The 22,436-nt window shown below is 44.1% G+C and overlaps 1 protein-coding gene across 3 annotated transcripts in view; it reads right to left on the reverse strand.

Moving 5' to 3' along the window:
* Positions 1-22,436, reverse strand: part of LOC139756361 (uncharacterized) — an 84,819-nt gene that overhangs the window by 17,027 nt on the left and 45,356 nt on the right. For all 3 annotated transcript variants that reach the window (XM_071675727.1, XM_071675728.1, XM_071675726.1), the window contains exons 6-8: positions 21,396-21,458; positions 12,843-12,926; positions 2,004-2,168 (exon numbers count right to left, since the gene is read on the reverse strand). In XM_071675727.1, the coding sequence (XP_071531828.1) occupies positions 2,004-2,168; positions 12,843-12,926; positions 21,396-21,458 (312 nt within the window). The remainder of the gene's footprint in view (positions 1-2,003; positions 2,169-12,842; positions 12,927-21,395; positions 21,459-22,436) is intronic.

A 22,436-nucleotide genomic window follows, 5' to 3' on the forward strand; every position in this document is an offset into this window, starting at 1 on the left:
AAACACCTCGTTCGTCATTTAACTAGAGCGTAGCGAGGGACTGGTTGGCTGTTTTGAGGCTTTATGCCAATCCATTGCCGTGGTCATCATGGCCAACGACGTCAAAACTACATCCACTCACTGGGAAAAAAAAATCTAGAATACCTTCCTCTCAGGTGTTGAGGATTCTTCTACGCCCCTTAACACTCTCACTGGACTCTCACACGACTCTCCCTACGGCTGTCAGGGCAACACGGGAGACGCGACGGTCGCAGGAGCGAACGTAACTAAATAAATAAATGAAAAAAACACACCCTCTCCGCTGGTTTCCCAGCTGCTAGGAGCACCAGGAAGGAGGAACCCACACCATTGTATGGTCATTAAAGGTAGATATATCCACAGACCACACCATTCTAGGGTCATTATAGGTAGATATATCTACAGACCACCACCCCATTCGACGGTCATCATACGTAAGATATGTATGGAGGGAGAGGGAACAAACTGTACCTGTCCGTGTACAATGACCTCGTAAACCACGACGGTTCAGCACCTTCGGACGTTTCGATACGACCCTCGAGCACGGACGGTGCCTCCCCTTTTCGTGTGAAGGCCAGGCTGTCACACCGCCCAGGGATCGTGCCGTCGTATTCAGCGTTCGTATTGTCCTATTCACCACATGCTGGTGGTGGTGGGGAAACAGGCGACAGACTGCACGTGACGCCCAGTGGGAGAGAGAGAGAGAGAGAGAGAGAGAGAGAGAGAGAGAGAGAGAGAGAGAGAGAGAGAGAGAGAGAGAGAGAGAGAGAGAGAGAGACGAGACTTCATAACATAACAGACGTCGGCTGGCGAACAAGCCCGTGTCAATAATAACACAGCTGGACGCTCCCCCTCCCCCAGGAAAACGCCTCAACCAATTCTTGCCTTGCTAGATGCGGAAATTTCAATATCATGACGAAGTGGCATGAAAGGGCGCGCTATCTTGCTCTGACGTCAGGCCAACAAACAAACAAACAAACAAAAGATCTCCATCACGTCTTGAGAAACACTTTTAAAAAAAAATATAGTTCGGATATACTTTTTGCTAACGTGCCGATGTGGAAACCGAATCTGAATTTGAAATGGTTACGTAATAACCATCCAAGACTTCCGTAGTGTAGCGGTACCAGCGACGCACTGACGGGCCGCCCAGGGACGAGCGCATAGGTTCGAACCCTGGCTGCGGAAGTCGGTCCACAATCAACCCAGCTGTTCATCCACTGGATGATATATAGGGTACCTAGCTAAGACTAGAATATATATATATATATATATATATATATATATATATATATATATATATATATATATATATATATATATATATATATAAAATATATGGTAGAAATAGTGACCTTAAAGCGGTCTGCAATACCCCAAGAGTGAAGTGCTCAAGATGAGGCCATGATACATAACCAGGGTTTAAAATCATACAAAACATATTCATAAACGTAACTGGGACAAACGTATTAGCACCAATTAATGAATTTACCTGAGATAAAATGTGATTATGATGATATGTACGTCATCATAATGGTTCCAAACAATACATGAACTCTGAAAATATTCATCAACATAATTTTTTTTACTTCTTAGCTGCAATAAATCACAATGTTTATCAGCTGAAAATTTAGTTATTGATTATAAAGTAATTTACATTAACGCGAAAATACCGACGACTGTCTAAAAAGACTTAATCTTACGACATATCAAATAATACCTTACCGAATTGGAAAATGAAATTAATTAAATCCTGTGAAAAGCCAAAAAAAAAAAAAACATCTGAAATTTCAACAAAAATAATCGGGAATTTTGATGAAAAGATTCTGAAGGTCACAGAAAATGCTGTAAAAAGGGAAAGAAAACGGAAACAAAAGATATTCAGATCACACCAGCGACAGGATGAATATCATTTGCATATTGATGGTGAAGTGTTTTTTGGCGGCTACATGGCCAAGACACAGCTGCCGAGGAGGAGACCCTACCTTCGTGACGGAGGCGGGGCTGCGTGACGGAGGAGAGACGGTGTTGTGTGACGGGGAGAGGCCGTTGGGGGTGAAGCCTCCGTGGTCGAGGAAGGTGACGGTGCGACGCGTGCTGTCCACCCCGCTGTTCACCGTCGACTGCTTGGTGTACCGGATGGCCGGCGGCTGCAAAAACCCACACCAGGAACACACGTCAGTGTCACATGATATACCACTACATCAGGTCGTAAGTCTCAATAAACAAAATAGACAAAAGAATAATTAACCACGAAAATCAGCAATTTCTAGATACAAAATAATAACAATGATGATAATAATGATAATAATAATGATAATTAATAATTATAACAGCCACAACTCACACTATAATACACATGCATCTAAAATAAAAAGGTCCACTGCACTAATAGTCACACATCAGCGTGAGTATGGCAGTAATGACACCTCGGACATGGGCTGGCACCGATATAGAAAAGACCCTCTACAATAAGGAGGTACGTCAGTTAAATACTCAGCCAACTATAACATTAGCATCCAATTTAGCCTAAATCAAAAAAAAAGGCCCCCCCCCCAAAAAAAAGCATAGGTTTTCCATTAAAACAGCATCTCGTTTTCCATTATCAGGGAGACTGAACTATGTACAGCTCAATTACTCCTATTTCTCGTCTGGTTATACCTAGCTTTCTCCCGATCACCCCACCACCTCTCACAAGCCTCAGAAAAGCCCCCATCCCACAGCGTTCAACTCCTGTACCAGGTTCCTCCAACAAACAGATTAAAGATAGATATCCAGAGCTTTATATCCCTAGGAGAGAGAGAGTAGATCATAAATTTATGCATTGTGTTTCAAAGTTATAGATCACTCCCAGTATCAGACATGCTTCTGCTCCCGCCTTGGGAATGTGTAAGTTTCGGATATGATCTGAAAAAAAAAAAAATATCCACAATCGTATAGATATCAATGGTCGTACCGTCGTGCTCAATAGTCGTACCGTCATGCTCAAGGGTCGTACCGTCGTGCTCAAGGGTCGTACCGTCATGCTCAAGGGTCGTACCGTCATGCTCAAGGGTCGTAATGTCGTGCTAAAAGGTCCTACTGACGTGCTTAAGGGTCGTCCTGTCGAGCTCAAGGGTCGTACTGTTGAGCTCAAGGGTCGTACTGACGCACCTGCAACTGTAATCACGCGAGACAGAGAGCAACGTAAGTCAATCATGATAAAACTCAATGCATTCTACAAGGATCTACGCACCAGCTGTGAACACAAGAGTACAAAACTGAAAAATATTTAGTGTCTCCATAAAAGCTTTGTTCACGATGGAGACTTTTTTTTTTTCATATGAATTACATTTGAATTACTGAATTACAGAAGCATATAAATGTTAAGGAGGCTTCGCATGTTCTCTGCAGTGTATGGCTAAAAATCAAACATATGTGAAGATCTCAAACTTTTATCATCCGTGTCATGAATGATGTCGCGCGTCGCCAAAGAGGACGGAGGCGAAGGCAAATCTCAATGGGGAAAGACTCAATCCGGACTGAGGAAATGACGCTGAGCAAGAGGAGAGATAACAGCGACAGGGATGGTGCGTTCAAAGGGAGCCTGGAGTTGGGGAATGTGTCATCCGCGTGTTCCGTGGATTTCTGAGAAGGTTTTCGCCAGAGTGAACAACTTGAGGCGAATAAAGATTTCTGCAGGAGACTGGCGGGAACTCAGAAGAGACGATGAGACGCTAATCTGGTAGACTATATCCGGAGCGTGACTGAGGCAGTGACCTGAATGTCACACAGAGCTTCAGAACCAGCAGCAGCGATAGATAGAGAGTGGAGTTCCCCAGGGGTGATCACCACCCTCTCCCAGTTTCTCTGGCTTGGCTGAGATGGCACAGAGGGAAGCGATGCGGAGGGAGCGGGGAGGAGGGAGTAAAGGCGGGAAGAAGAAGAAGAAGAAGAAGAGCTGCTAAAGGAAAGTACGGCTTTGTAAATGATCAGGAAATGGAGGAAAGACTAGAAGGCGATCTACAGTGGCTGATGGACGGAAGAGGACAAAGACGAACGTAGGCTGAGACGAACGACAGGCGACTGTCCAGAGCTGAGGAGCCATCAACATTGTTCTGAGGACCAAAGAGAAAAGGTGTACTTGGACGTCCTGATCCGAGATGATGGAACACATAGAAGTCCACATGAGAATGAGGACACCGGGAGTCCTGGAGGATATGATTGAAGGACGGGAAGGAATCCCTCGGGAGGGATTGGAAACCACAAGCAACGACGGTGTGAGGCACGTGAAAGAAGGATCGCCCGTGGAGGCGAAGCTGGAGGAACAGTGGAGATGGTAACCCTCTCTCTCTCTCTCTCTCTCTCTCTCTCTCTCTCTCTCTCTCTCTCTCTCTCTCTCTCTCCAGTACCCACGACCACAGGACGACCGTTGAGCAACAACATACCACCCCTCATGACAGTGTGGCCCTTGAGGACGACAGAATAACCATTGAGTACGATGGTATGATCCTTGAGTAGCGACAGCACGACCCTGGAGCACGGGAGAACGATCATAGGGCACGGCGGTACAATCCTTCGGCATGACAGTACGACCCTTGAGAACAACGTTACGACCCTCGGGCACGATGACTTGACCCCTAAATTACTATGAAGTTTTAAATCTGATGAACCACCAGTCATCTTATCTCTCCATAAAACATAGCGATCCATAAGATACACTACCACTGTTAAGAAATGCATCTAATTACCCTCTTGCACCTGAGCTCATTAACTGAATGCTGGCAAGGTAAAGAGCCCTCTCCACCTCTCATTAGTATGCTCATAACCCAAGGTTAATTACCAGAGTGACCTTTGATTGCAGTGTAGCAGGTTTCAGAGGAGTAATTATGGGAGTATTTAAAGAAATCATAAAAAATCATTTTTTTTTTTTTTTTTTTTTTTTTTTGTAAGTTATGACTATGAAATGTGAGAGTACAAAAGCCATTACAAGCTTGGTTATGGAAGAACAATGTTGCACAAGATCGTGTCTTACGGCGCCAAAATCATTAACAAGAACAATTGGGTTTCGAGAACAGGCACGATACAAGATTTTTTTTATTCATTTTTTATTTTAACCAGAGGCTTTCTGGAGGGTACTACTTATCTTTCCCCTATGACGGGCAGCTGCTGGCCAAAGACCCTGACGCCTCACGTATGTAAACTTAACCACAATTTCCTGGGAAAAAAAAATTGACTCGTGTGTTCTTAGTGGATGTGAATAAATCATAATGGCAGGGAACCACTATACTTTTTTTTTTTCCATGAAAAATGGTCATGTTAAAAAAAAATCTATACATATCAGAAATGTTCGGTTATCAATATGAAATCAAGAATATATTTGAATTTATTATCGAACACTGAGAGATCTTTGGCTATAACAGGAATGATAAGGACGCGACTCATATATTAGTGGGGTTTCACAAGTTATTCTACATATGTATATATTTCTCTCTGATCACCAAAGACTCATGATCGACTTCAAATATTTGATCAAAAACCGTCGGCTGGATCTTCTTCACGTACTCTGGGGGCATAGAATACGAGAAAGAGAAAAGGGAGGCAGAATGGGAGAGAGAGAGAGAGAGAGAGAGAGAGAGAGAGAGAGAGAGAGAGAGAGAGAGAGAGAGAGAGAGAGAGAGAGAGCATATGCCAAGGTTTTACAGGACAATATCTGTAACGGTAATGGTTGGGAGGTAAAGACATCACTATGACCGATGGAGAAAAGGAAGCTTTCTTTGGCCTTAGATTCACGGGCATCTTACTGTGGCAACAGACATTACGGGAGTCCAGGGCCAACAACAACGTTTTCTACAGCTCTGATCTTCCTGAAAAAAGGTGGGTAAAATCCTCCAAAAATTAAAACATTTTAAAAATGGCAAAAAAAATAAAAAAGAATTTAGATGTAAAATATCTCTTCTTGAAAATGGGAAAAGAAATGACCCAATTATTCTTCAGCCAATAAATGACCGATGACCAATGATAATGGGACAGGCGGAGGCGGCGTCCCGTTTTCTCCTCCCGGAGGCCAGGATCTAACGGGCCATTCAGTGGAGGAGGCGAGGTCGTTCCCCCTCACACTACGTTATTGGCGCAAAAGTTCTCACAAAACCCAGCCATACTGGCCGCCCGGACGACCTCTTTGACCCAAGACGCTCAACCCCCACATCAAATTACCATAATTCACACCTCGACCTTTTTTGAGCACGACGGTACAGCCCTTAAGCGCTAGGGTACAGCAACCCTTGAGCACCGCGGGGCTTTTCTGTACCTTAGATCGACAGACGGCACGACCCTCTGAGCACGACGGTACGATCCTCGAGGACGAGGTGACGACTCTCCGAGCACGGTACGATTCTCGAGGACGAGGTGACGACTCTCCAAGCACGACGGTACGATTCTCGAGGACGAGGTGACAACCCTCTGAGCACGACGGTATGATCCTCGAGGAGGACGAGGTGACGACTCTCCGAGCACGACGGTATGACCCTCGAGGACGAGGTGACGACTTCCGAGCACGACAGTATGATCCTCGAGGACGAGGTGACGACTCTCCGAGCACGACAGTATGACCCTCGAGGACGTGCACGACAGTACCACGTTTGACCTGACCCTTAAGGATTAGGTCAAAAGCCCAGGCAATCACACCCAAGGGTCGTACCGTCGTGCTCAAGGGGTGGGTGGGGGGGGGGGTTATTATTCCACAATCTGTAATCATTCACGCTAGTCATGTGGGCATCACAGGTACGCTTGCCAATGATTAGGGACATCAGTCAACATCAACAGGTAATTAGTGACATCAGTCACCATCAACAGGTAATTAGTGACATCAGTCACCATCAACAGGTAATTAGTGACATCAGTCACCATCAACAGGTAATTAGTGACATCAGTCACCATCAACAGGTAATTAGTGACATCAGTCACCATCAACAGGTAATTAGTGACATCAGTCACCATCAACAGGTAATTAGTAATCGTCGAGACCAGTCAACCAGTCATCATCAACCAGTGACATCAATCCCCATCAATGGCTGGCCTAGACATCAAGACGCTACCGGTCATCACTACGTTATCAATCAGGAAAATAATCGCGAAGTTATGAGTAATCAGACATCATCAGTCATCACCAGACATCTGTGGCCATCAATGTACGCTATCAGCGATCAGTGACATCAATCACCACGTTCTATTAGCCAGTGACATCACCCACCATCAAAGAGTCCCTAGTAATCAACAGATATCACTCGTCATCAATACACACCTGGAGAAATATTAGAATCAACAACTACGAACGAAGAAATAGACGTTAAGAATAAGATGACGCGATACGCGTTATCATTTTGATGACGCAATACGTGTTATCAATTTGATGACGCAATACGTGTTGTCAGTTTGATGAAACAATACGTGTTATCAATTTGATGACACAATATGTTATCAATTTGATGACGCAATACGTGTTATCAGTTTGATGACGCAATACGTGTTATCAGTTTGAAGACGCAATACGTGTAATCAATTTGATAATGAAATGCGTGTCATTTTGATGCAAGAGGTGTTACCATCGTGGTGACGCAATAGGTGTCATCAATATGATGACGCAAGAGGCATCGTCAATATGATAACGCAACAGACGTCATCAATATGTTATATACTCACAAAAAAGAAAGAAGTCATTTCTCTAAATACATGGAAACTTATTCCTATTTGCATACAGCGATAGTGAAGCATATCAAAAATACTGGCGCATTAATACCTACTTGCAAATGAGCAATATCGAAGCTTATCAACTCTTCCCAAAGTTCCCTCCTTGAGCTGCGAGTTTTGCCGAGGGGTATCGGTGCTGTATTCCTCTCCTCAAGCGTTGTCTGCTTTTGGAAAGTCAGATATTCCTTAAATATAACTGTGTGTGTGTGTGTGTGTGTTTGTATTCATATGTAGGGTTGGGGGGAGGTATGACGCGTTGCCATGAGAACGGACGTCAACAAAGATTTTTTCTTTTGAAGATACTCAGAACGCGTGGACATCCCACCATTATTGACATCTCCCCTTACCTTCTATGATCTCTTGCAATATATATATATATATATATATATATATATATATATATATATATATATATATATATATATGTTTACCAAATGGCGTCCTACCTTCGTCTCTTCGATGTATATCAACTGACTATTATATTTCTCTATTGTGTCTCCCCTGATGATGTGATTATTACACGAAAGTGCACTTGAGAACTTTTCGTGTTTCATTTTCCCCGTGGACTCATAGGAATATATATATATATATATATATATATATATATATATATATATATATATATATATATATATATATATATATATATATATATATATTATATATATATATATATCACCGCTATATTAATCATCGCTACATACATCCGTTCCCTTATCTTCCTCTATCCATATTTCTCACCTTTATACTCCCTTATCTTATCTTCTGTTATACGGATCGATCACCTATCTTTCTCCCTAACCACAAGAACTAACTCGGATACTTCAGCTTCTCTCCTTCAATATATCCACTAGATATAGATACTCTAGCTTGAAATATATCCACAAGAGATACACTATCCAAGAATATACCCACAAGACATATAATTCCTGTTCATCATCTGGCCGAGGACCTAAACTTCACAGCTCGACTTCCTTCTTTCACTGACACAAACTTCTTCTTTCATTTGTATTCATGCTTATCATTCTCGCCCAGCCTTCTGAACTCCCAACCTCCCTCCATCTACCTGGGAGTGGTGGGTGGGGGGATAAGCCCTCTTACTTTAAAATTCCACCTCCATCTATAGTGACGGATGGGAAGGAGCCTTCGGCTCTAGTATCCAGTCTCCTTCTACAGTGGGAGGAAGGGGGAGTACCTTCTGTTTCACTATCTGATCTCCTTCTACAGTGGAAGGGGAGTACCTTCTCCCTCACTATCTTATCTCCATCTGTGTGGATGAGATATGTAACGATACTAGTCCCATCCTCCATCAGAGACCATAGAGTTCTTTGTTTGGTATCTAACTTTCCAATGTACTTCTATCAGTAACGATCCGCTACTGAAAGATCAGTCCATCCACACTGCCAGTAACACACACACACACACACGTGCACACCCTCATCAGCTCACCAATGTTTCCATTATCATCTGCACTCGGGGGGATTTTTCCCCCCCGTGCCACACAATGTCATTTTGGCGTAATTTCCAGGCGAATGCTTCGTGTTGTGTCTGCCGGAGGTGCTGACGTGGCGCATGGGGTTGTGCTGGAGTCCTGTGTGTACTTATTTATATACGTGCGTGTTGGTATAGATACATATATGCATACATATATGCACACATATATGGATATTGCTGGATTTGATGGCTGTCAGGAGCGAGAGGATATATATATATATATATATATATATATATATATATATATATATATATATATATATATATATATAAGATTCTTCACATTCATGCTAAAGGCCCGGCCGCTACAGCCAAGAACCCCACCGTCGTGCTCAAGGGTCGGCCCGTCGTGCTTAAGGGCCGTACCGTCGTGCTCAAGGGCCGTACCGTCGTGCTCCAGGGTCATACCGTCGTACTCAAGAGTCGCCCCGTCGTGCTCAAGGGTTATACCGTCGTAGTTAAGGGTCAAGTCGTCGTGCTCAAGGGTCATACCGTCGCACTCAAGAGTCGCCCCGTCGTGCCCAAGGGTCATACCGTCGTGCTTCAGGGGTCGTACCGCCGTGCCCCCAGGGGGGTCGACATCATTGCGTCGCCAGCGTTGGCTTACCCTGGGCTTATGTGGGAAGACCATGTCAACAACAGAACAACAATGCGGGGGGGGTCATTGCTTTCCCATTTACGAAGAAACACACGCCGGCTGGAGGAAGCCAAGGGAAAAACAGAAGTGTTACAAGCACCGGAAATAGCAACAGAAGAGCAAGCAGAAAATATGACGTAAGAGAAAAATGATTCGTTATTTGAAATCTTAAGACTTGGACAAATCTGACTCCGGTGCAACAGCACGGCCCTTGGGTACAACAGCACGGCCCTTGGGTACGACGGCATGGCCCTTGGGTACGACGGCACGGCCCTTGGGTACGACGGCACGGCCCTTGGGTACGACGGCATGGCCCTTCGGTGCGACGGCACGGCCCTCGGGTGCGACGGCACGGCCCTCGGGTGCGACGGCACGGCCCTCGGGTGCGACGGCACGGCCCTTGGGTACAACAGCACGGCCCTTGGGTACGACGGCACGGCCCTTAAGCATGACGCTTCGACCCTTGGGAATGATGGTGTGGTCTCTGTCTTTATCCCAACCCTTAACTAACGGGCAGGCTGTATAAGCAAGGACATCACCTACCTAAGGGTCGTATTACGGTGCTCAAGGGCCGTATCGTCGTGCTCTAAGGTCGTACTCTCATCCTCAAGGGCCGTACCGTCGTGCTCAAGAAATTACAGGATAGAACAGGATATCTGGTAACTTTGATATGGCATATGCACTACTTACAGTTGCAGGGAACTGATGGACTCCTTTGGAGTGGTACATTCCACGACGATTTCACTCCTTTTCGTCCAGTGACGATAATACGGCCTCGCCGAAGGTGACTTTCCCCTCTAGGCTTAGCCACAAGCCGGCGGAGCCCTGTAACACCTATTTGGTGGCAGTTATGTACAGAACATCATGTCCAACAATCAACTGTCTCTCAGCACCCGGGCTGCGCTGTCAACCCCCGGTCACGAAAATCAATCCTTGCTTGGCTATTTATCTTGAACATCGTTCTGACAGATGACTGGGTTCATTTTCCTCGCTAGTCAACCATCGCGGAAGTGGCTAATCCTCCATCTTCTTAGCATATCCTAGTCATCCGTACAGACCGGACCCCTTTGTGGATATCGGTTATCCGCAGAATACCGGACACCTTTACAGACATCAATGATCCGCACAGACAAGACTTCTTTACAGGTATTAGTTATCCGAACTGACCGGCCATCATCAGAAACCTCAGTTATCCGCACAGACCGGCCACCATACCAAACCAGTTACCCGTACGTATCATTTACCTTCAAATAACCGGACAATCCCAACTGTCATCCACAAAGGGCTCGTTCCACCACCACCGCCGTCATCCACCCGCACGGAGCAAGGCAATCCACACAGACCCGGCAGACCCACGCACTGAATCATTCAACAGATTTAACCCGATACCCGACCGTTCGACCGAATACCCCGCCTGCTTAATTATCAGATCCCCACGTAATGGAATTGTCAGGGTGGATCTCGTTAGCTAATGGGTTACGAGGTTGAAGGGGAGGGGTGGAAGGGGGAGGTTATGGAGAGGTATGAGTGAGGTATGGGGTGGTGACGTTTGAGGGAGAGGGAGAAGGGGAGATTACAGGGAGAGGGGGAGGCGATGAGGTTGAAGGGGAGGGGTGGAAAGGAGGGAAGGGTTATGGAGAGGTAAGAGTGAGGTATGAGGTGGTGACGTTTGAGGCAGAGCGAGAAGGGGAGGTTACAGGGAGAGTTGGAGGCGATGAGGTTGAAGGGGAGATGATCGGAAGGGTGAGGTTGACGTAGGAGGCTTTTCAAGAGGAACCGAATTGAAAAGGGGGGGAAATAGAGGACAGAATGGGAGGTGGGGAGGGGAGCGTGGGAGAGGTGAAAGGGAAGGGAAAGGGGAAAAGTGTACATGTGGAGGGAAAGGTGGAATGTAAGACCTAGTCATCCAAAAGCCGTATACATAACAGGTCCGTAAACTTCTCAACTCACGCAGACTCAAACCTCAACATAAATGTGTTCCCACGGTAAAAAGTAAAGAAATATACATTACTACGATAAAGGGGTAACTAAAAATGCACGCGAGACAGCCACATTAAAACTGTCAACGTTCCAACAATAGAAAATAAGAAAAACGTTGAAGATCCGGGGAAGAGCTGAAGCTACAATCCTTCACCACCATCACCAACACTATCACCACCACCATAAACACTGACACTATCACCAACACTATCACCGCCACCATCAGACTCGATATCAAATTCAAGAAATTACAGATATGATGGAAAACAAAATACAGAATACACACACACAAAAGAAGTACTACGGTGCAGAACCTGAGCTGAGGTAGAGCAACAGAAAGTACCGAACAACATTATCAATACCGAAGCACAATGACCTAATATGAAGACACGGAAGGGTCCAAATTCAGGAGTAAAAATAAATTACAATGATAACGAAAATTTAACGTCCGGACATACATAATTTCCTGCACATATCCGGACACACCACACTCATACACGACCGGCATGCCATCATCCATCAGTGCTGGAGGTTATCTGCACGGGTCATTATGGACCATTAAGTCTCCTGTTATGATCCCTACCATGCACGTACGTACAAGAGTACATAACAATAGAAAAAAATTAAGTACCGAAGAGCACTACAAACACGAGAGAAACACAGGGAAGCAATAAAGACAAAACTACAACCATGAAAATAAATCTAACTACGAAAATAAAGTAAATACCATTACAACTGAGCAACAATAAATATCAAACTACCATAAATACAAAAGTATCTGTAAACTATATCAAATAACAAAAAGTAACAAATAAAATACATTGAATACGAAGATATTAAGCCACAACAGGTAATAGCAAAGTACAAAAAAGAAGAGAAAAATCTCACAACATAGAAAAGTAAGAGTAACAGGTCAAAAGTACAAGAAAAAAGAAGAAATACCACTATGAACTAGTAGCACTCAGACCCAGAGGTTAATACTCACAGATCTGCAGTGTTCGTCGCGAGCTGTACCCCGGCCATCTCTGTACTCCTGGTACTGTGACGTCACGCACAGCATGGCGTATATCTGCAAGGCAGAAAACCACATCGTTATTCCGAGCGTGAGTGCGCGTAGGGTGCAGATGTTTGCTTATGCAGGAGGTCTACGAAGGAATGTTTATTCATGGATTTAACAACGAGGGGGGGGTTTTGTGGACAGTACGAAACGAGAGAAGACTGCTCCAGCAGCGACAGGGATTCGAAGCATTCTACCCATGGATATCATGCCTTTTGGCGGTGGGTCGAAATCAGATCATTAAGAGACTCGAAACACTCATCCTCAGGATCTGAAACTTTACCCAAGGGGTAGAATCGCCTCACCCTCGAATCTTTACATCCAAAGTTTAAAGCCTTTTCCCACAAGAATTCGAAACACCACCCATGAACTCAAAATGTTTCACCAAAGTAACTGAAACATTACACTTATGGATACAAAGCGTCACCCCTGAGGTTTCAAAGTCCTTTACCTAAAGGTTGTATATACTCCCTCTAAGGATTTGAAACGCTCCATTTATTTAGTTTCGGAACGTTACCCCCCCCCCCCCCCAAAGTTTCGAGGGCAATTTCACCCAATTATTTGATTTTGCTTCATCTCAACATTCAAAAACGTTGTCCCTATGGAATGAAAACGTTCCATCCAAGATTCTGAACCTCTTCGCCTAAGAATTTAAAAATACTTCATCTAAGAACTTAAGACACGTCAACCAGGAATCCTAATTGCTTCATATTAATATTCGAGACGCTTCACCTCAGGATTGGAAACACTTAACTCGAAGATCGGAAACTTCGCGAAAGGATTCGAACAAATTTCATCTCGTAAATTAAAAACAAAAATGTAATTACTATCCATAACTGGCAATTTCTGATCTCGTGATAATTTGATACCTCAGCTAAATTGCCAAGTGACACACATCTTCATTACACTTTCCTTATATTCTTTTTTCTATTTCTATATTACGTAATCGAAGTTGAATCGCATCATCCCTCGATATTAACAATACTTTACACTATTTTTTTTTCTAAAAAGACAACACTGAACGTCATACCGTTTTTTCATACTTTTTATATAAAATATCTTCAGACATTAAATATTCCAAGAAGTATATATATATATATATATATATATATATATATATATATATATATATATATATATATATATATATATATATATATATATATACGTATGACGTCAGAACCACACCGTAGATTATTATATTCAGGATGAGACAATTTATCACACAACAAAACACCCACACACACCACCGATGATGACCCCAATACACCCACAGTTCCGCGCGGGCCGACCCGTGCCCATAATGTCAACCCCCGAGTGAGTCACATTAATAAGCACGGGTCAGGTGTGTGTGTGTGTGGGTGTGTGTCATAACTGGCACAGGTCAGGTGTGACAGGTCGGCCCTTGTGTGTGTGAGTCTGTCAGTGTCTGGACTCCACTTGGGAATGTTGGGGTTAGACATATCGAGTTTCGTACCTATACGACAATGAAGATAACCAAGACGTAACCTAAACCTAACCTAGCTGAGGTTATCCTAGTTAAGGTCAAGGCTTGGTTTGGATGGGTAAGGTCTAAACCTATACCCACCCTATCTGAGGTTAGCCTAGTGGAGCTAAATATGACTGCTAATGCACGAGTCTTGCCTTCAGGCACCTCTCTCTCTCTCTCTCTCTCTCTCGCCTATAGATGGGTCCCATACACATAATCCAGTCCCCTGGGGCCTCTCGCCACCTACACCCATATCTTTAGAAAATCTAGCCTAAAAAAAGTACACAAAAAATCATTTGCATCTCCTTACTCTCGAGCAGACCAGACTTATGCCATGTTTGCGAACTTACAAAAGCAATGCAAAGAGAATCTTTTTTACCCAACACGAATATTCAAATGAAAACGAAAAAATAACTTCCATATCCATAAATAACATTTTAGGCAATTATTTACTTTCCTTGCGCCAATTCAATATTGGTTATCGTTTTATCCAGAGAAGCGCACATGAGGAATGAAAAACAATAAACTGAATTTTTTACTGAAACAAAAATGAACGCATGTCCAGCGAGAGTCTACCAACATCACTACTGTTACTTCGTCTACTTCCATCTTGTGTTCCTGCCTACTTCCACCTTGTGTTCCTGCCTACTTCCATCTTGTGTTCCTAGCCTACTTCCACCTTGTTCCGAGCCTACTTCCACCTTGTGTTCCTAGCCTACTTCCACCTTGTTCCGAGCGTACTTCCATCTTGTGTTCCAAGCTTACACATCGAAGTCTGAATTGGACATTATTTCACAGTTCTCTGTGGGTTATTCTATAATGTTTACTTCGTGATTACTGACCTCGTGAGTACTTACACCACTGGGTCTGACATCACCCACGACACAAAAGTTTTATTTGCGGTGATTCGCAATGCGCCGGAGATGTTGCGCGAAATATTACGAAATCATCGGCCATCGTTGCCTCACAGGACCGCCGCTGGCTATTCACAGAGCGACACACGTTGAGTGAATTTCCCCCACCATCAAGTTATCCTACGCGTCAGGGACACACCACATCGAGGTCGCTGTGATCACCGGCGGAAGCGAGTGGCCACAACAGCGTCTTACACGTTGAATTTGATCGACATGAAGGCGGCAGAAGTTTCCCTTTCCGGGCGTTGCCATTCAAGAAACAGCTTTCTCAACACTGTGCAAAGCACACAACCTACGAGTTCTTTGCATGTCGATGCAGCCTTCTGTCCGTGTGTGTGTGTGTGTGTGTAGCCTTCTGTCTCTGTGTGTGTCTCTCTCCAGCCTATACAAGGCAAGAGGCTATAATTCATTTTAATTCAAACCAAACCAAACCAAAACCTTGTCTTTAGCTCCACTAGGCTAGCCTCAGATAGGGTGGGTATAGGTTTAGACCTTTCCTATCCAAACCAAGCCTTGACCTTAACTAGGCTAGCTTCAACTAGGATGGGTTTAGGTTACGTCTTGGTTATCTTAATTGTCGTATACGTACGAAACTCGGTATATCTAACCCCTATGCTTCCTTGGTCTCCAAAGCACTCTTTATTGTGTGGGTCTCACAAAACACTGTACTGTGTGTGTGTGTGTGTGTGTGTTCTTACTAGATGTGGAAATCATTTCCCCCTCGCAACTTTCTTTCCAGCACTGAATCCATTGTCTTATGAAGTTATTTCTGATAAAAAAAAGGCCTTTCTAATAAGTTTGCGCCATGGGAATATATAATTACCATACATGATAATCAACTGATGAAAATGGGTCACATCACTCAGGCTATATATATATATATATATATATATATATATATATATATATATATATATATATATATTATCCCTCGGGATAGGGGATTAAGAATACTTCCCACGTATTCCCTGCGTGTCGCAGAAAGCGACTAAATGGGGAGGGAGCGGGGGGGGGGGGGGGGGGGGGGGGGGCGCTGGAAATCCTCCCCTCTCGTTTTTTTTTTTTATTTTCCAAAAGAAAGAACAGAGAATTGGGCCAGGTGAGGGTATTCCCTCAAAGGCCCAGTCCTCTGTTCTTAACGCTACCTCGCTAATGCGGGAAATGGCGAATAGTTTGAAAGAATATATATATATATATATATATATATATATATATATATATATATATATATATATATATATATATATATATATGATATATATATATATATATATATATATATATATATATATATATATATATATATATATATATATAGAGAGAGAGAGAGAGAGAGAGAGAGAGAGAGAGAGAGAGGCCTAAAAAATTTCCAGAAAATTATTCTATCGTTTCATAATCATATTAAATTCTCAAAAATATTAAAAAAAAAATCAAATCCAAACTAATTAATCATCCCCTGCCGCCTACATTCCCGAATATCAAAAGATCTGAGAAGAAAATTCTCGTTTGAAATATAATTAAGTCGCACAGGGAGACTGTAAGACACCCAGGCGCTGATGTCAGGGAACGGGAGACGAGGATGCGCGCTTCAAAAACAAAACACAGCTGTACACGTGAGCTTGAGCTAAGCCTTCAGAAGGCCACCTCCCGACATAAGCTGCAAAAGCTTATTAGGTCTCCCTCCTCGGCGGAGTGAGAGAGAGAGAGAGAGAGAGAGAGAGAGAGAGAGAGAGAGAGAGAGAGAGAGAGAGAGAGAGAGCATTCACTTTTGCCCAGCTTCTTTTTTTTTTTTTTCAACTGAGACAGCGCTATCAAATTTTTAAGTTGCACTGAGTCGAAGGTCAAATCCAAAAAGGTTCAGTTTGGTCCACTGTTTCTTAAAATCTCCGCGAACTCAGGCAACATAGTACGTGCACCTACAGTTCCACAAGATCCCCGAAAAAGTACCGAACAAATATGTGATTTGAGCCGTTCTGTTACTTCACACAGATCACACTTCAGTCAAAAGACTAAGTGTTCTCAATACGTGCCCATATTTCAGCCAATGTTCGTGGAATCTGGTACGAGAATGTCTTTAATACATCCCACGTCAACGAAGGGGGAAAAAAAAAACTGTGCTTTCTTCGATACGTTGCCCAAGCTTTGTCCTTTTTTTACCTATTCCATTTCAACCACTTTTATTGAAACTCTCTCACTAAGTAGTACGTCCCCTGAGTGACCTTGAACAGTCTTGGTACAAGTACCTTTATTTATGTCTAGCAGCTTCATGACAGCCCGACCGGGCCTTTTAAGCTTGAGCTGCCGGCAGTTTCGGGGCCGTCATAATATATCTTTCTTCTCTGGCTCTGGTGTATGAAGGAAAGAAGGAAAGTAATCAGAAGTGTCGGAGAAAGGATCACCTCTGTGTACAAAAATATAACACAAGAATTCTTACTATCCCCGTTTTCTATTTGCAAACATTGCCAAAGGCTCCCTCACCTGTAACTTAAAACATCAAAAGATCTAAACACAATCACACATAACATCTCAGCATTTCAAAATTTCAAAAGACATTTTCCTATAAAGCCTTTGACTCACATAGTGTAGAAATTTGACACTTTTTTCGCACAAAATATCTAGTTTAAAAGAAATTTTAATTCCTAATTTTTCACCATAGCCTTTGACTCATATAATGTAGAAATCTGACACCTTTTTCCTCACGCCCACACCACTACTGATCAGCGTCCACAACCTTCGAGATGTGAGGAAACATATCGCATCTGCTCGTGAGTGTTGACGTTTCTAGTTAAACATCCATCGATTATCTCCAGTGGACACCACACCGTCAGTCAGGCGCCACCTATAGTCCTAACATACAGCATCACTTCCTCCACTCTTCTCACGACCCTAAACCCCCATCCTTTTAGCATCTCCATCACCTCCCTCTCTCCCCACTTCTTCACCGTCGTCGCTGAAGACACAAACTACCACGGTGGTAAATGGTGCCATCATAAGCATGGTTTCACGGTACGTGTTTTTCTCATTATTTCCTGTGTTTCATCAAGTTGTCACCAACACGGGGATCTTAGTGCACCGCCATGAACAACATCGTGGGGAAAATAGTCATACTGAGAAACATGGAAATAAACCATAACACGAGACACGGGAACCTGAGTGGTTAATGGCATGAAAGCGAATACAGCACTGGGAGCAATTACCGTTAATACCATAACGTTACATAACACGTCGGGAGGAAAATAATTCTATATCCTAGTACTGTCTGTACAAACCTGACAGTTTCTGTAAAATCTGAAGCACAATCGAAGGTGAATAAATAGATAAACAAACTGCACACACACACACACACACACACACATATATATATATATATATATATATATATATATATATATATATATATATATATATATATATATATATATATATATATATAAAACCAAAAAGGTGGCTGGTCAGCTTGATCATCGGTGGCCAAGCCAGGGTCATCCACACGCCCACACTTCTAAAACTCTCAAACTCGACAATGGAGTTCCCGAAGCAGATGTTCTTCTTCCAGTCTCTTCTTGCATGACCTGCCTCCAACCCTCGCGAGCCAGTGCGAGTCATCCCATCCACACGTGACCCCAAAACTCACACCGCACCAACACTAACACAGGCACCCATCAACACGTAGCGCTACATCAGGCAATTACAACATTGTTGAGCTCAAAACAGTGTGACGGCATGCACACAGATATGCAATGTCACCCTCCGAACGCATGACAGACAGACGTAAATTCAATTTGCACCTCCCCACAACCCTGAGTGGTGAACCACTCTCACTCAACAACAAATGACGCACACACAACATAGCGAACATCACAAAACACTCATCGACCCCAATTTTAAGCAAGACAGTGAACCCAAGTCACTGCATAGCCACCCAGCAACCTCCACACTGAAATGGACAACTCGCACCTACTTAATACTTCAGCATCCTGAAGGAGAGAGGGATGAAGTATCGGAAATGAACGGTCTGAGGGCGTGTGATGAGAGATGGATTGATCATGCGAGGAATACTGGTGTAAGAGAGGGATGTGGCAGTAACCGCAGTCAGACTAACTTAGGCCGACCGGCTGCGCTGAAATGGATCGGACATATGGAGATGATAAGGGGTGACTGACAAGGTGATCTGAGTCAGAGAGAGAGAGACGGGAGAGAGAGAGAGAGAGAGAGAGAGAGAGAGAGAGAGAGAGAGAGAGAGAGAGAGAGAGAGAGAGAGAGAGAGTCCGATAAAGAAATACAAGGAATGAGTTAAGGATGCTTTGGGGCATCTGGACCTTCAATTCAAGGAGGGTGTGAGGCTTGCACGGGACAGAAAGAAATAAAGCGATGTGGTATACAGGAGAGTGACGTGCTGTTAATAGCCTGGAGTGTGAAGTTGCCTAGGGAAACAAGAGAACGGTCTGCGGGGCTTCGCTGCTGATGGTAGGCCCTGGTTTCAGTACAATAGGCATGACAGGCAGAGGGCGGATGTGTGCAAATGAATCCGATGTCCGTTTTGGACAGAATAGAAACGACAGTGGAACATGACTCTAGCTTGCAGTGGCTCGTCTATGTTCATATATATATATATATATATATATATATATATATATATATATATATATATTTTGCCCGTTTATCGTTAGATACCTCAACATGAGTCCTGCCTATACCATGTACGGAGAGCTAACAGCTGAAAATCTGGATGATTCTCCTCAGTACACAAGAGACTGTAACATTTCCGTAGATTCAGAGTAAGAGCCTCGCACACACATACAAGCAAGTTGGCTGCTGTACACCCAACACCCGCAGGGACGCTCTGGTTACCACTCATTGCCGGTGACACAGATAGTCCCAGGGGGCGACTGGAATTCAACACAGACAGGCAACTGGACTCCTGAATATCTACCACCCGCTGTGACGCTCCAGCTGCCACACACTGCCTGCGGCAGAATTAACCAGAGGCGTCTGAAATGCCTCGCTCTAAAAAGTTTCTTCATTGATTTCCATTTGGATTGTATTTTTCCATGTCATATCGTCATATCCACCTGTCTTTACGTGCCCTGCCCTCCCACCTCTCTCTCTCTCTCTGCTGGTAATCAGTCCACAAACACACAATCTCTCTCTCTCCAGCTCATACGTAACGACGACACGTAACTCACACGACCCGTCCTTCTAATTATGATTTTTCCTGCGTTGAGCGCTACGCGTTAATCCCGCCTGAAGGCTAAAAATCTCTTCGCAGGTACTCGCGAGTTCTCTCTTTCTTAATCCTTTTAGGAGAAAAAAGTTCTTTCCCAGGATAAAGAAAAGGTCACACGCACAAAACCCACTGGGACGTAAATCAGGATGATAGATTACCTGAGGAGGCAAGAAGAACAGCCAGCCGACCCCGAGCGATGTCTTAAGTTTGCATCACCCACCCACCCGACCACCGCCGCCACCACCATCCCACCCACCTAAACACCACCACCACCACCATCCCACCCACCTAACCACCAACACTATCCCGCCCCAGCACCACCACCATTGTGACCTCCACCACAGCCATCATCAACGACGTAACTGCAACAGTTTAGGGTCATTCAACTGTAGTTCATGCTAATCTCTCATGGTAATTTCTCATTTCACCGGAGTCCATTCTCCCTTGCTACTGTCAAGCAACGCAGCCTTGGAGCTGTAGCAGGAGCTCATAGAAAAGGCGTCACTTTACTCCTGCGGCAGAGGTCCCTCCTACCCTCGCTCCGCTCTCCACCTTTATGAGCCCTCTGCAGCACTCAGGAAGCCGGCCATGTCCTCCGGGTGGGATCACAGGTCGTAAGGTAAAGTGATGTGTGCGTGTCTACGTGGGGAGGGCGGAGAGGCAAGTGAGTGGTAAGTGTTCCGTGTCTTCGATGTGGTACGTGCACCGTGGTCGTGGCGGGTCCTCCTGTCATCATGTGGTGAGACGGTGGTTTGTAGTGTTTAAAGGAATGAGCGAAGTCCTGAGTGCAGGCTGGGAAAACTGTGAAAGATAAGAAGATACATATACATATGTACTCTCACAATACTTACATGTAGCACCAGCAGGAAGAAGTCGATGGTGAAGGTGATGGCCACAGCCGGGTCCATATTCAGCTGAAAGTTAAGAGTAAGGGAATCATTTCAGTGGCTTCAGGAGCGTACATACATCTGTCCTTACCGACGGGGGATTAAAGATTATATTTAATCAACGGCTGACCTTCATCTAATAATTGATGACCTAACTTTTGTTTATCAATGACTACCCTACCTCTACTTATTAAAGGGTGACGTACTATATGTGTCCATATTTGTCCATATATTTTCATAGTGACCGACATGACACGGGTAAAACATCCACGGTCATCTCGTGTGAAAGAAATGAATTTTAAAAGAAAAAACGAAACTGGAAGTTGATCAGAGCTCTGCAGCTGTTTGTAGACCTGCCTCACAGGAAGCGAGGTTACACGATGAGGGACACACAAGACCAGGAAGAAAATGCCACAGCTTAGCTTTCAGAGAAGATGGAGGGATCACAACGGTCCAGCCTTGAATGATCGGGCCTCACAACACACAGACTGTGGGGAAACAGCATCCAGACTTAAATCATTACCGGCTGACATATCTTTATGTACTGGGCTCAGAAAAGTCTTTCAACCCCATAAACACAACGGGTACGACTCATTACCACCGTGATACGACCCTTTTTAAGTATGATAGTACGACCCCTTGAGCACGATCCTAGAAAGACGGGTCAATCATACATACGGGAGCTTAAACCATGGCCATACCACCCAAGTAAAATCCAAGTTTAAAAAGAAATATTCTACGTTTAGGGAGGAGAGTGGAGTGGAGAGGAGGGAGGGGAGCGACATATGCTGTGAGAAATTTTTAGGCCTACGGAGGCAATATGTGCCGTGAGAAATATTTCCCCCACGCACCAACACCCAGAGAGAGAGAGAGAGAGAGAGAGAGAGAGGAGATTTTGGGCTTAATGGCAGCCATCTGTTGGCCTGACACCTTCTCCGGGCTGGTGGAGTGAACTAAGTGTTATGTGAGAGAGAGAGAGAGAGAGAGAGAGAGAGAGAGAGAGAG

This window comes from Panulirus ornatus, chromosome 21 (assembly GCF_036320965.1).
Source record: "Panulirus ornatus isolate Po-2019 chromosome 21, ASM3632096v1, whole genome shotgun sequence".
Taxonomy (NCBI): Eukaryota; Metazoa; Arthropoda; class Malacostraca; order Decapoda; family Palinuridae; genus Panulirus; species Panulirus ornatus.